At 38.6% G+C, this 15,097-nt stretch overlaps 2 protein-coding genes across 2 annotated transcripts in view; one reads left to right on the top strand and one right to left on the bottom strand.

The window, feature by feature from the left end:
* LOC106136603 (E3 ubiquitin-protein ligase AMFR) overlaps positions 1-1,241 on the bottom strand; it is a 28,458-nt gene extending 27,217 nt beyond the window's left edge. Inside the window, exon 1 of the mRNA XM_013337207.2 lies at positions 740-1,241. Coding sequence (XP_013192661.1) covers positions 740-1,003 — 264 coding nt within the window. The 5' untranslated portion in view covers positions 1,004-1,241. The remainder of the gene's footprint in view (positions 1-739) is intronic.
* Positions 1,242-2,794: 1,553 nt separating this feature from the next.
* Positions 2,795-15,097, top strand: part of LOC106136594 (protein VAC14 homolog) — a 16,911-nt gene continuing 4,608 nt past the window's right edge. Inside the window, exons 1-10 of the mRNA XM_013337194.2 lie at positions 2,795-3,011; positions 3,376-3,526; positions 4,548-4,778; positions 5,255-5,472; positions 6,689-6,809; positions 7,837-7,960; positions 8,401-8,612; positions 8,832-8,949; positions 12,414-12,519; positions 13,738-13,912. Coding sequence (XP_013192648.2) covers positions 2,911-3,011; positions 3,376-3,526; positions 4,548-4,778; positions 5,255-5,472; positions 6,689-6,809; positions 7,837-7,960; positions 8,401-8,612; positions 8,832-8,949; positions 12,414-12,519; positions 13,738-13,912 — 1,557 coding nt within the window. The 5' untranslated portion in view covers positions 2,795-2,910. The remainder of the gene's footprint in view (positions 3,012-3,375; positions 3,527-4,547; positions 4,779-5,254; positions 5,473-6,688; positions 6,810-7,836; positions 7,961-8,400; positions 8,613-8,831; positions 8,950-12,413; positions 12,520-13,737; positions 13,913-15,097) is intronic.

The raw sequence follows: 15,097 nt of genomic DNA, 5'->3' as shown, positions 1-15,097 counted from the left end.
TTTTAGTGAGAACAGACTTTTTGTAATCTATTGTTTGTTACTGTTTTGTAATTTGTTTTATTTCTTATTATATGTAGAGTTTACAAATAAATTTTCATGTGAATAATTTATTGTCTAACTTCTTCTTTCTCTTAATGTTTCTTTATACATATGCAATGTAAGTAATGTATGTTAAAAAAATAATTATATAATTTAAAAGAGAAGTAAAGTTTCAATATTCATATTGGAATCTTGTAGAGATTCTTATTTGAATTTCTATATTAGAACACAACATAATTTAGAGTGTATAACATAAATTATCAAAAAGAAGATAAATAATCTTCAAGTAAGTAGTAATATTTATATTATTAAAAATTATTTTAAAGGAAATTTTTTAATAAAACTAAAAACTTTGTATAAAGGTTCTTCTCCTACATATTTTATGCAGAATGCCCAACACAGGAAAATAGATAGATTGGCATCAGCTTGTGTTTATGTAAGTACTTAACAAAATATATATATTTTTTTTTAATTAAATAAACCTATAAAGTATTTATTTATAATACATACCAACAAATAAAAAAAAAAGTAAACCTGCACATACTATAAGTTTTTATTGTGACTGATTTCTGAAAAGTGAAGCACAATTTGAATTAATTCGCTAAGTTATACGGTAGTCATATATTCAAACCAGTGTAAACAAAATATTCAAAACAATTCCATGTGGCTGGCGCACAACATCAACATTCATCTTACTTACCCACATACACAGTGGCTCCTGCATCATAAACGTCATGACTTCCACGAACTGCTCCGTGATGTTCCTGGTGCTGTTCACAGCCAGCACCGGGCCTGGCGCTACTTCTGCAGCCATATCCTGCGGCTGTGTCGCGTTCACCCGCCAGTTAGGGTCACTCGTCACACTCAACGCATAGTACACAGCACTCGATAACAGCACAACACTTCCCGCGGTGTAAACCTTGAGACTCGGCAAGGGCAACCTGTCTACGAGTGTCACAGGCATCTTGTACGCACTCAATTATATACTAAACCACTTTGCTATTTCAACTATTCACGTTTGAGTCCACTACGCCCCACTAAATGTCCACATAGTTATTTATCGATTATAATTTGTTATGATGACAACTAATCGCAAGATAATAACAATGATGAAGACAGACAAAATAATAATAAATTAATTTTCTGATCTGACTGAGCTGCGCGTATTCAATTAATTTCGATTTTACTTGACAAGCTAGTGTTGTCTACATTTTTTTCACGTATTAATTAATACAATCGATCGATTAATGAAAAAATATTTTCAAATGTATCTCAATTATGCAATGATACAAAGTTTTCTATTTATAAATTGTTTATTTTACATACAAATGAATAATGAAGTAACATTTAAACAACAAATAAGGCAGATTTTTTAAAGACTGACCTGACTACCAATAGCTTAATACACACAATAAACATCACTTACATTAGACAGCTGACGTGTTGTTATCATTATCGATGCTACCAGTTAAGGAATTTTTGCTTAAAGTAAGGGAATATTTGTTTTTCGATATTTTTCAGTCATTAATTCAGTTGATTTTAATGATTGTTGTCCGGCAATTAAGGAAGGGAACGCTGCATCTCTTTCCTATGGTTGTTGTAAAAGGCGACCAAGGGAAAGGTTAATAAACTTAAGATTGTTCTTGTAGCTAAACGTGGCCTTCCAATCATTTCAAGACTGCTCTATCTACCCCGCAGAGGATATAGATATGATTTCAGTGATTTTCAGCAACTTCGATCAAGTCGGTACATCATACATATATTATAGGTAACAAATTCAGTTTTAAAAACAAAATCAAACTTATAAGATTCCGCACTTCATACTTTGTCTTACGGACATATATGTACTACTCAAAAATTGACCTTAAGAATTACAATATAACACACTACATAAGTAGATACCTACTTAACGTAGGCCTTATCGAAATAAATTAAGATCAATAATTTCCTATTTCAGGCACTCATTCAGAGGGATTGTGAGTTTATAAATAGCACGTCTATTAAGCAGTTTTAATAATTATTTACAGTGATAAGATTATATTTTTTACTAGCTTTTGCGCGCGAGTACTCTATGTGGTTTTCTCGCCCTTTTTTCGCAATCAGAAGTGACTAGTCTATGTGGTCAACTCTATCTTTATATTAAATTACTTCAAAATCGGTTCAGTGTTTTGAAAGCGTGAAAGATGTGAAAACATAACAGACAGAGTTATTTTTGCATTAGTAATATTAACAAGTAGGGATACAAGTAGGGACTTATTGACAAGTTGTCATGCATCTATCAAGACATGTAGGTACCTATGTATGTTTGTTACGTGGTAATTTTCGAACCGTTAGTCTAATTTTAATGAAATTTAAAATTTGAGTAGGATTGTCAATAGATTTTTCAAGTTTACAAATTTGAAAAATGGGTCTATTGAAATTTAACAATTTTCAATAATTTAAATTTTTCATAAGGTCTGAGTTTGCGGCAAACGACTAGTTAGGTATTTTGAATTTGCTATTATGTTTACAATTTAGCTGTTATTTTATGTAACTCTCAAGCCATTGATAAAGGCGAACCATTGATAAAAAAAATTTGAATTATTATAGTCATTGCTTCCTTCATACGTAAGTCGGCTTAACTTATGGAAGCATTGGCTAAATTAAATTTAAAAGTACGTACATGTTATTTAGGGGAGTTTTAAACGTATGTGTTGTTAACCCTACTTCATGCAATAACAAATGTCAATGACAGTAAGTCATTTCAATTGTCATTTCTTCTTTGACGTAGGTACTTGTCGCTTATATTTGTGTGTATTTCTTGAATATGCGGCATTTATTTTATTGAATTTCTTGATTCTGTGATTCATTAGTAGTTTTGTGTGCCTCAAAATGTCTGAAAGAGATTATGCGCCGTTGAGCATAGCCTGCGTACGCGGGCTGTGCGATAAAATATATGATAAAAGGAAGTTCGCTGGTGTGGAAATAGAGAAGTAAGTATCAGTTACCAGATAACTTGATTTACCGAAAAATTTATCATTTTCATTGAATAATTAATATTTCAAACCAATCATCCTTCAAATCCCATCTTCCATCCTATCTTCCCTATCTTACGGATGTCGTAAAAGGCGTCGTAAGGGATAGGCTTATAAATTTGGGATTTTTCTTGTACGCGATGGGCTGGCTACTTTGAATCTCAATTCCTTCTTTAAGTTATACAGCCGAATGAGGTACCTCACTCCTTACGTGGTCATGATAAGAATCTGTATTGGTGTGGACATTCTGTCTGGTGGCAAGCTTACCCATTTTTAGCCGTCTGGTTCCTCACACTAAAATATGCATACAACATTTTTTCAGAATGGTAAAAGACTTCAGTGATGCAAACAACACAAGTCAGATCAAACGTTTAATCAGAGTGCTGGGTCAGGACCTGATGGCGTCTACCAACGCTAATGTGAAGAACGGAGCCCTCATGGGGTTATCGTCGGTGGCCGTTGGATTAGGCAAGGTAGGAAACCACTACCTTGTCACTGAAATATATTAGAAATTGGTTATTTTATGATGCTAAGGTAAAACATTGTAAAGAGGGATGGAAGATAATTTAAAAATCCATAGAATAACTACAACCTTTATAAGAACTATTTTTCAATTTTTAAGGTGTGTGTTTAGCTATAAACTTGAGGTCCAGTAAGTGGCTGCCAGAGGATAGAGAGGTCCCGGACTGTGAAGATTTGCACAACAGCAGGCTGTCTCAATTTGCATGAATGTAACATAATGTTCAAATTAGCACAATATGTGAAAATTGGTGTGATGTAGAAATAGTACAAGATTGATTTGGTTTTATAATTTTTTAATTGAATCTAATTAGCTTGTAATCTGCTTTGCAATTAACTGCATGATAAAATGTTGTTTCTTAATAGGGTGAACAGAACAAGTTTTCTTTAAATGGAATATTAATTTGATATTCAAGTCTTTATTCTCTTCTTCCTCCTGGTCTTAGTCCTGGTTACATCCTCACCACTCAGGAGAGGAGCCGTGACCATGGATCCTGGATTGGGTAAGACAGGTTTTTTCATGATGCAACTCCCACCTGACCTATATTGGATTATGATTACATATCCAGTTGCCTGAATGTGTGAATGTTGCCTGTGTAGGTTTCCTCATGATGTTTTCCCTCAGAGCATTGGTATTAAATGAGCATGTATAGTAACTTTTTTTATCTCATACTTTTCAAATCATGTTACAATAAATTGTGGTTAATGGCTCAGTAATCACTGATCATAATAAAATGATTCGAAACATCCAAGATAAAATTAAGGTACATTGCGCATTTAATTACTGTATTATTTTTAAAATTGTAAAATACTGTGCGAAATTTTAAAATCAGTTTTACCAATTCAACTGCTGACAATTCTCAGAGTAGCTTCAAGATATTCAAGTCTTTATTATTAAGCTGTTAGTAGACCTTATTACTTCATGAATATGCTACAATACAAGCTGTCACATTATTACTTAACAAAATGTTGCAGGGTTGTGTGACTTACCTCCCAGAGCTGACGCAGCCAATCATCGCTTGCTTCAGTGAGAGCGAGTCTCGTGTGCGCTACCAAGCAGTGGAGGCGCTGTTCAATGTACTGAAGATTGCGCGGGCGCACTCTCTGCCCCACTTCCCTGTCATATTTGATGCACTGGCTAAGCTCGCTGCGGACCCAGAGGCACAAGTGAAGCAAGGTGCTGAGCTTCTAGATAGGCTTGTTAAGGTAATGATCAAAAAAAATATTATTTTCCCCTACCTGAGTTGACTAGCGACTGCCTCAATCCAGCAGTGTAAGTCAAATAGTAGAAGCAACTTCAGTCTGACTGCTGTGATCTACTCGGTTTTGTTGTTATGACGAATACAACTATTACTTAAAGTTGTTGTGTGTGTTCGACCCCCTGAAGTTCGCGATATTACCGCAGTTACAGTGAAATTGGATTCGTTCCAAAAACGCCTTTCTTAAGTAAATTGTTTGTTTATAGTATACAGTACAGTAAATTGGTAAGACTAAATATACAAAGGCAGACTTATCCCATTTAGGGATCGCTTCCAGTCAACCATTGAATAACTTGAATAGGGCTTGAATAAATTGTTATCTTAACGATTCTATATCTTCAATTGATGGTTTATTCATTCTCATGATTTGATATTTACAACCTTCTAAATAAATAATTAAGTTTTATATATTTCTATTCACAGGATATAGTGACCGAGAGCTCCTCGTTCGACCTAGCGGCGTTCATCCCGATGGTGCGCGAGCGCATCTACACGCGCAACGCGTTCGCGCGGCAGTTCATCATCTCGTGGGTGTCGGTGCTGGACGCCGTGCCCGACATAGACCTCGTCGGCTACCTGCCCGAGCTGCTGGACGGCCTGTTCAAGATGCTGGACGACGCCAACCAGGAGATACGGAGGATGTGAGTGATAGACAGTTCATCATCTCGTGGGTGTCGGTGCTGGACGCCGTGCCCGACATAGACCTCGTCGGCTACCTGCCCGAGCTGCTGGACGGCCTGTTCAAGATGCTGGACGACGCCAACCAGGAGATACGGAGGATGTGAGTGATAGACAGTTCATCATCTCGTGGGTGTCGGTGCTGGACGCCGTGCCCGACATAGACCTCGTCGGCTACCTGCCCGAGCTGCTGGACGGCCTGTTCAAGATGCTGGACGACGCCAACCAGGAGATACGGAGGATGTGAGTGATAGACAGTTCATCATCTCGTGGGTGTCGGTGCTGGACGCCGTGCCCGACATAGACCTCGTCGGCTACCTGCCCGAGCTGCTGGACGGCCTGTTCAAGATGCTGGACGACGCCAACCAGGAGATACGGAGGATGTGAGTGATAGACAGTTCATCATCTCGTGGGTGTCGGTGCTGGACGCCGTGCCCGACATAGACCTCGTCGGCTACCTGCCCGAGCTGCTGGACGGCCTGTTCAAGATGCTGGACGACGCCAACCAGGAGATACGGAGGATGTGAGTGATAGACAGTTCATCATCTCGTGGGTGTCGGTGCTGGACGCCGTGCCCGACATAGACCTCGTCGGCTACCTGCCCGAGCTGCTGGACGGCCTGTTCAAGATGCTGGACGACGCCAACCAGGAGATACGGAGGATGTGAGTGATAGACAGTTCATCATCTCGTGGGTGTCGGTGCTGGACGCCGTGCCCGACATAGACCTCGTCGGCTACCTGCCCGAGCTGCTGGACGGCCTGTTCAAGATGCTGGACGACGCCAACCAGGAGATACGGAGGATGTGAGTGATAGACAGTTCATCATCTCGTGGGTGTCGGTGCTGGACGCCGTGCCCGACATAGACCTCGTCGGCTACCTGCCCGAGCTGCTGGACGGCCTGTTCAAGATGCTGGACGACGCCAACCAGAAGATACGGAGGATGTGAGTGATAGACAGTTCATCATCTTGTTTTTTGTTCTGCATATATATATTTTCAAAAGTACCCGAAACCGCCGAGCTTGCATGAAGAGAGTTATGAATGTGGATGAAGCGAAGGAAGTATGCAGAGATCGTGGCAAGTGGAAAGAGGTAGTCTTTGCCTACCCCTCCGGGAAAGAGGCGTGATTTTATGTATGTATGTATGTATATATTTATCTATTTTATTTTAATGTGTACAGGTGCGATGTGCAACTGAACGAGTTCCTGCGCAGCATCAAGAAGGATCCGTCGCGCGCGGACTTCCAGGCCATGATCAACATCCTCATCACGCATGCGCAGTCGCCGGAGGAGCTGCTACAGGTACATGATAGACAGAAAGATAGATAAAACTCTTTATATATCGATAGAGCTGGTACAAAGGCGGACTTATCGCTAATGCAATCTCTTCCAGTCAAACTTTGGGTGGAAGGAAACCCCACCCAAAGGTTGGTGTTGGCTACATAGAAATGTGTACTAACTTTCATTTTAGTGTTGGCCATCTAAAAACACAACCATAAACAGATATGACTCCAATATGAAGGTGGTAAACATTTTTTATATGGGCCACTAGAGTGCATATTGACGGACTCTGTGGCGCAGCGGTAGTACGCTTGTCTGTGCCACCGGAGGTCCCGGGTTCGAATCCCGGCCAGGGCATGATGAGAAACCAACTTTTTTCTGATTGGCCTGGGTCTTGGATGTTTATCTATAAAAGTATTTATTATAAAATATAGTATCGTTGAGTTAGTATCTCATAACACAAGTCTCGAACTTACTTCGAAGCTAACTGAATTTGTGTAATTTGTCCCGTATATATTTATTTATCTATTTATATGTACCAAGGACTGAACAGCGGTTGGTTATGTATTGCAAAAAGTGAAACAAAAAAAAAAATACTCTATATTTTAATGGAAACTTACTAAGTTTTTTTATCCAAACATGCTGTGAAAATTTCCTTGTGCAATATATATTCAGTGGATACTACGTACCGTGTGGTTCTCGGCACCAATATAAAAAAAATAATAGGACCACTCCATCTCTTTTCCAATATTATTTATATATGGCAAAACAACGTTTGCCGGGACAGCTAGTGGTGATATGAATTCAACTGTAAGCATGTATGTTGATAGCTTATAGATAGTTGCCTTTGTTGAAGAAAATGCTGCAGTGCAGTTTGTTACCGCTTCTTCTGCATTGACGCCTTGGAAGCGGCAGTAAACTTAGTATTAAGTAATTTATTTAACGTCAACCAATGTTGTTAAACCATACGTTTTGACAATTATTAAGCGATATGAAGTATCCTATAGTAATGAATAAAAATTTTGAATTTTGAATTTGAATTTTGAAGCTGACAGCGATCACGTGGATCAAGCAGTTTGTGGAGCTCTCGGGGGCGGGCATGCTGCCGTATGCCTCGGGGATCCTGTGCGCCGTGCTGCCCTGCTTGGCGTACTCCGACGAGTCCAGGAAGAGTATCCTTTCACATGTAGATTTAATCTGTGACATTGTGGGGATTTTGTGATTTATAGAGAAGAAACAAGGTGAAGCAGAGTCTAAATATCTAATTTTAGTCAAAATTGCTAGGTACTAGTCTATTGTTCAATACTGTCTATCTGTGTATCTTTTTCGCACTTACAATCAGAATCAATCTGCCATCCTACTCGTTGAAGTTAAGCTTTGTTTTTTACCGAGAAAATATATTTGTGAATAAATAGTTTGAAACATTATATGTTAAACTTAGCCTTTTTTGGAACCTTATTTTCTTAGGAGTTCCTTCAACGAATGTTTACTTACGATATGAAAATTGTATGCGAAATTTAGCGATATCGGTAATGGTCAAATTATAAGTACATACATCCATTCACCTTCAAGTGACCTTTTTCCTATAACCACACCTTAGCAGACATATCAGGCATTCGCGAGACCGCGGCCACAGTTAACCTCCAGCTCACCAAACTCGTGGCGTCCCCCGGGGACGGGGAGGGGGACGGGCAGGGGGAGGGGGAGCTGCAGCTAGACGCGGTGGTCGACGTGTTGACCAACATGTTGCACCACGCGTCGGTGCATACCAAAGTCGCCGCGTTGGATTGGTTCCTACATCTTTATAATAAGCTGCCTGTGCAGGTTTGTTATTTTTTGATTGCTTATTGATGTTACACACGATATTAAATAATACAAATATAATACTTACCAAAAATTGGTGGCAGCGGTGGGATCCGAAATTTATCCAAAGTTGCTTCCAAAATAATTGAGGTTAAATAATGCTTTCAACATTTCCGTCTAACAGAAATAAGCGCGTTGTCATAAAACGTTTTTGTTTATTTTACGTTGTATTTTTTTCAGATGTACAATCAAACGGACAAAGTGTTTATGAGTCTAGTGGGATGTCTGACGGACGGGTCGGACGAAGTTGTCCGCCGGGCGTTGGCAGTTCTCGCTGAGATCTGCTCGTGTAACACAGGTCAGATTGTTTGCTTGTGTGTGTGTGTGTTTGTTCCTCCTGGCTATAGTCCCGGTGACATCCTCACCATTCTGGAGGAGCCTGGGGAACACTTTTGACCATGGACCCTGGATTGTGTAAGTTCGGTTTTTACACGAAGCAACTCTCATCTGAGCCCCGCAATTTTTGCTTCATGTATTGGATCATGGTTACAAATCCAGTTGCCTGAATGTGCAGATTTCCTTACAGTGTTTTCCCTCACCATATGATAGCCCAAGAGCCCGTGAACGCCAGACATACCTTATTTTGTAAAAGCTGAAAGTTTCTGTAAATATGCCTCTAGTACAGGTAGGAACGATTCCCACCTATGGTACTCAGGCAGTGGTTGCTTTGGCAGGTAGCAGGTAATAAAGGTATACTTTTTTCAACCTGAAATTCGTTAATTTGTAAAGCTCAATTTTTTGATATTTTATCCGTAATAATACACAAACTCGCGTTACTCATTGCCAGACACGTACTATGGTTGCAACCCCTTGCCAGACACCCCTAAACTATAATATTTTGTAACTCTACTTACGTCATTTTGTAAAATCTGAATTTAATACATATTTTTTGGGGAATTATTCAAACAAAGTTTCTGAAGTAGCCAGACAGTTTTGAAGGTTCTATTATCCTGCCAGACGCATTGGAGTGAGCAAAAGATGCAAGAGTGCGGAGTATATGTAGTAACTGGAGCGAGTGGGACAGAGTGTTCGGTTTCTTGCGACGTTTCATTGCGCATCAGCTGTCGTTTATTTTAGGGATGTATCAATCCTCAAAAATTCGATATTTTTCCAAAATGTTTTTTTCACTGTAAGTATAAATCAAATTCATAAAAAACAAGACAAATGTTAGAATTAACGATCTTTTTATCAAATTCCTTTCACAATTATTTTTATTACTATTATCATCAATATATCAGATCAGGTAGAAAACAAAACATTTATTTTCAAATCTTTTTTTATCAAAAACAATAAGATAATTTGACTTAAAGTTCCCAATGATTAATACCTTACCTTTTTAAAAACAACAATCTGTCAAGTCTACCGGGATCCAAGCGGTTCCGCTCATCATTTGCTATGTTTCCTGCAACTGAAAACAGGCGCTCACAAGGAACGGATGATGCCACAATAGTCATATACGTCATGGCTATTGATGGTTTTTTAGCTCTTGCCAGTAATGTATAGGATCATATTTCAGGTCCACGACTGCCTGCGATAAATAATGTTTAAGTTCGTCATTTAAACCCTAAGTTTCCTGTGCAAGTGCATTATACATAGAAAGTTGCTTTTTGACAAGCAACTTGTGGAAATCCCGTATTACTTTATTCAAAGTAATAGATTAATTTCTGTTGTCTGTGGTTGCTAACTATGTTTGGGATGTAAATTAAACAATTTTAAACCATAACGATATGTATGTTAAGCTTAAAATCGAGTTTTAAGTTGTCTCTCTCTATTCTATTCTAAGTATAATTTAATATTGTGAAGTTGACGTTGTTGAAGAAAATGCTGCAGTGCAGTTTGTTACCGCTTCTTCTGCACTGACGCCTTGGAAGCGGCAGTAAACTAAGTTTTTAAGTAATTTATTTGACGTCAACCAAGTTGTTAAACCATACGACAATTATTAAGCGATATAATAGTATCCTATAATAATGAATAAAAATTTTGAATTTTGAATTTCTCGGACGGTCGGCCCACATGTGCGCCACAGCAGATTGCGGTGGTGGCACATATAGGTTAAAGAATATGATTATAATTTATAAACGTAACAAGTTTATTGATGAGAAGTGAGGCTAAGGAGACTACACATACAGCCATCTTGCGAGGTTTTGAGTAATCAACCGGCAGCACTCTTGTAATACGGGCCTTCAATTAATTGTATGGTTTAAACCAAAACAGAAAAATCGTATCTCGATTTTAGAATGTCTGAGATCGATTCACGAGATCGATTCAATGTATACGATCGATTAAAAAGATCGATTTTTTCGCTCCAAATAATCGATTTTTCGATTAATCGATCTTAAATCGCCATCCCTAGTTTATTTTGTATTGTTCAACGGGCGGTTATATACGCATAGTAAACTGTACCACTCGCTCCAGTTACTACATATACTCCGCACTCTTGCATCTTTTGCTCACTCCAATGCGTCTGGCAGGATAATAGAACCTTCAAAAATGTCTGGCTACTTCAGAAATTTTTTTATAATTCAGAAAAGGGCCGTTCGCGCAATTTACGGCTTAGGACCAAGAGACTCGTTAAGACAACTCTTTAAGAAAATAAACATACCTACAGTAGCGTCCCAGTACATTTTTGATCTTATAATGTATGTTAGGAAAAATACCTCTTTTTTTCAAAAAGTTAGTGCCACAACTGATAGAAATTTACGTAATAAACATAAATTAGTCATGCCGTTTCATAGGCTTAGCAAAGTCAGTAAATCATTTATGGGGAACTGTATACGATTTTATAATAGGTTGCCGGAGTCTGTTCTTGATATGCCCAACCGAAAATTCAAAGAGTATGTAAAGAAAGTACTTTGTGGGAAGGCTTATTATAGGACTGATGATTACCTTAATGATAAAAACATCTGGCTCGAGCTTGGCACAGGAACCTCGTAATTAATTGTAGTTTAATTTGAACTTAAATCAAAATTTCAGTACACTCTGTACATAAATCTTTTTAAAATTGGCAATCCATAATATATATATATATATATATATTTTTCTTTTTTCAATATTAAATCTCATAAATATATAAATCTCCCGTGAACAATGTATTCTCCCGTCCACATTCTATTCTAAGTATAATTTAATATTGTGAAGTTGACGTTGTTGATGAAAATGCTGCAGTGCAGTTTGTTACCGCTTCTTCTGCACTGACGCCTTGGAAGCGGCAGTAAACTTAGTTTTTAAGTAATTTATTTGACGTCAACCAAGTTGTTAAACCATACGACAATTATTAAGCGATATAATAATATCCTATAATAATGAATAAAAATTTTGAATTTGAATTTTGAATTTGAATTTAGAGAAACTTTGTTTGAATAATTCCCCAAAAAATATGTATTAAATTCAGATTTTACAAAATGACGTAAGTAGAGTTACAAAATATTATAGTTTAGGGGTGTCTGGCAAGGGGTTGCAACCATAGTACGTGTCTGGCAATGAGTAACGCGAGTTTGTGTATTATTACGGATAAAATATCAAAAAATTGAGCTTTACAAATTAACGAATTTCAGGTTGAAAAAAGTATACCTTTATTACCTGCTACCTGCCAAAGCAACCACTGCCTGAGTATCATAGGTGGGGATCGTTCCTACCTGTACTAGAGGCATATTTACAGAAACTTTCAGCTTTTACAAAATAAGGTATGTCTGGCGTTCACGGGCTCTTGCTCTATGAGTATCGGTTTTATATTATGTAGTGCGATGATATGTATCTATCCAGATGACCTGGAGTCCAGCCCTTATTACCACAAATTCCTGCAAGCACTATTGCGGTTGTTGGCGGCGGATGACAGTTTGCTGGAAGACCGCGGAGCCTTCATCATCAGGTCAGTGAAGTCCCTTGAAATTTGGTCCTTAAAAGTTTGACGATTGGCAAGTGAAAAAAAAATTATAACAAAAATTCATGCCTTTTTTTATATTTTTTTTTATAAAACCTATTAGAAAGAGCTGGATGTGTACGAAAAATTGTTTTTCTCGTAGTCCTGAGGCATAGTGGCAGAGTGTGCAATTGATAACATAAATGAGAGAAAGGAAAAGGATTTAAAAGAAATGATGTCACATTTGTAAACTTAGTAAATTTAAGATGCCTATGTTGTTATCGGCAGACAGTCTAAACATACATATAATCACGCCTTTTTCCCCGATGGCAAAGATTACATATAACCACTTGCCACGATCTTTGCATACTGCTTTCGCTTCGTCCACATTCATTACTTTCGCAATGCAAGCTCGGCGGTTTCGGATCCTCTTGACCTGACCTTTTGCCTGGACGTCCTTAATTTGATCAAGGTATGTTTACATCAACCTGCTTTCATTCATCCTCTTGACATGACCAATCAAACCATCCTAACATACCCTATTCTGTTCCTGTTACTATATCTTTCATATACCACACTCCTTTATTACGCTGTTTCTTATCCAGTCACTCAATTTAACACCGTCTATAATCCTTAACGCTCTCAATACCACCGCATCTATTCTGTTTTCGAGCTTTTTTTGCCACACCCAACTTTCTCTCCCATAAATTAATGTTAAAACCAACACGCCCGTTCATGTACCGTTAGGCAAGCTTTTTTTGGACAGTTTCTGGCACATAAAGGCATGCAACGCTCCATTCCACATGTTCCCCGCGTTCACTCTCCTTTCAATGTCACTATCGCACTTGCCATCTGATATTTACTTTGATCTACGATATACAAACACTTTCACTTGCCCGTACAACCTGATTGTCGGCATAGAGGAGACATCGGCACACAGCTGTGCAGAAAATCTCGTTTATTTCTGTTCTTTTGGCTATTTCGGTTCATCCTCTCTTAAAGCGCATCCATAGACCACATGGAAGTTACATGCCAAATTTTAAATGTCTAGAAGCGGGGGTTAGTTCTGTGCGTTGATATGCCGGTGTCCTTTTATATACATGAACGTAACCTTTGAACCTTTTACAAACTGTTGGTCCTTATTCGTAAGGGATATATACGTGACATTATGTATGTTTGCGTGGTTATACTTTGATGATGTTGTGATGGCGGTGTTGTTGGCGGCAGACAGCTGTGCGTGCTGCTGAACGCGGAGGCGGTGTACAGCGCGCTGGCGGCCATCGTGCCCGCGCACTGCGCGCCGCGGCTCGCGCGCACCGTGGTGGACGTGCTCAGCTGTCTGCTGCTCACCGCGCGCGAGCTGCACGAGCTGCGGCTCAAGCTGCGGAACTTCGACCAGCCTGTATGTATAACTATAGGTTTACACTTAGGACTCGTGAGGCTAGTTCAAGGTGCTTCGGTTTCGGAGTGACCATCTCCAAGTACTCCACTTTCTGAAGAAACTGCTGGATGGTGCGGCTGAAGAAGAAGTTAAACTAAACCCCTCCACACTTAAAAAAGGTAGCAATAGTGGCTGAATAGCGCAAATAGACTAGAAGAAGCTATAAATAAGAAAACTGAAACACTATACATACATACATATAGTCACATCTACTCACTATATTTATACTTTGCGATGTTACCTACTGTCGAAAAACACAAAGATGTTGTTGTTGTCATCCCAGCCGATCCGGCTCGAAGGACCACAGGGATCGAGCCGGATCGAAGGACCATAGGGATCGGCTGGGATCATGTACAATAGGCTATTTGACTGTATTAAAAATATACATTTCTTTTATGTCATCAGTCTTAATATTATTTTTTTGGAGCGATTTGTATTAACGCGAGATAAAAATATTGCATTATTTTAACAAAATCCGTCTCAGAAAATTAGGGTTTTTAATGCAGCTGTCACGTGACTAAAAACGAACGTGATTGGCTCTTTCTATTATGACGTCAATTATCCATAAACAGACTGTGAATCGTACCGTTCCTTAGTGTTCGCTATTATTTTTCAAGATTTTATAAGTGTTTGATCGCTCAGGATTACTCAGATAACATAGGTATTTAATAATGGAAACCAATTCCGCGAAAGCTGACAGTCGAAACCTACCAAAAGTGGATGCAATAATGGTTGGCGTCTTCTTCAAAAACAATCCAGATTTCTATGCTGCCGAACTGAGGAATGTGAAAACATCAATGTAAGTATATCTTAGTAACCACTGATCGTAGATCATGACCTGAAACCACTTCTTGCGAATATTCAAATCCATCGACATAGAAAAAAACAGTTTCGTAGGAGACTTTATTGTTGTATTAGTGCATTGAGGCACTGCACAACATTTATAGGAACAGATTTTAATATTTTTCACACATATGACGTGGCACAAGTTAAATAAAACAAGAGAAAATTAAAACTTTTCGAAACACCAACAAGCTTTGTATGATATTTACACGAAATTTACGTCACTGCATGCCATGGCCGCCATATTGCTAAAAGTCGCGTTTTGGCGGCATATTTGAATATTTAATTTTCTTTTTCGATTTT

Source organism: Amyelois transitella, chromosome 19, assembly GCF_032362555.1.
Source record: "Amyelois transitella isolate CPQ chromosome 19, ilAmyTran1.1, whole genome shotgun sequence".
NCBI classification, from domain to species: domain Eukaryota; kingdom Metazoa; phylum Arthropoda; class Insecta; order Lepidoptera; family Pyralidae; genus Amyelois; species Amyelois transitella.
The sequence above is the reverse complement of the archived record's forward strand: the minus strand, read 5'-3'. Positions and strand labels throughout refer to the sequence as shown.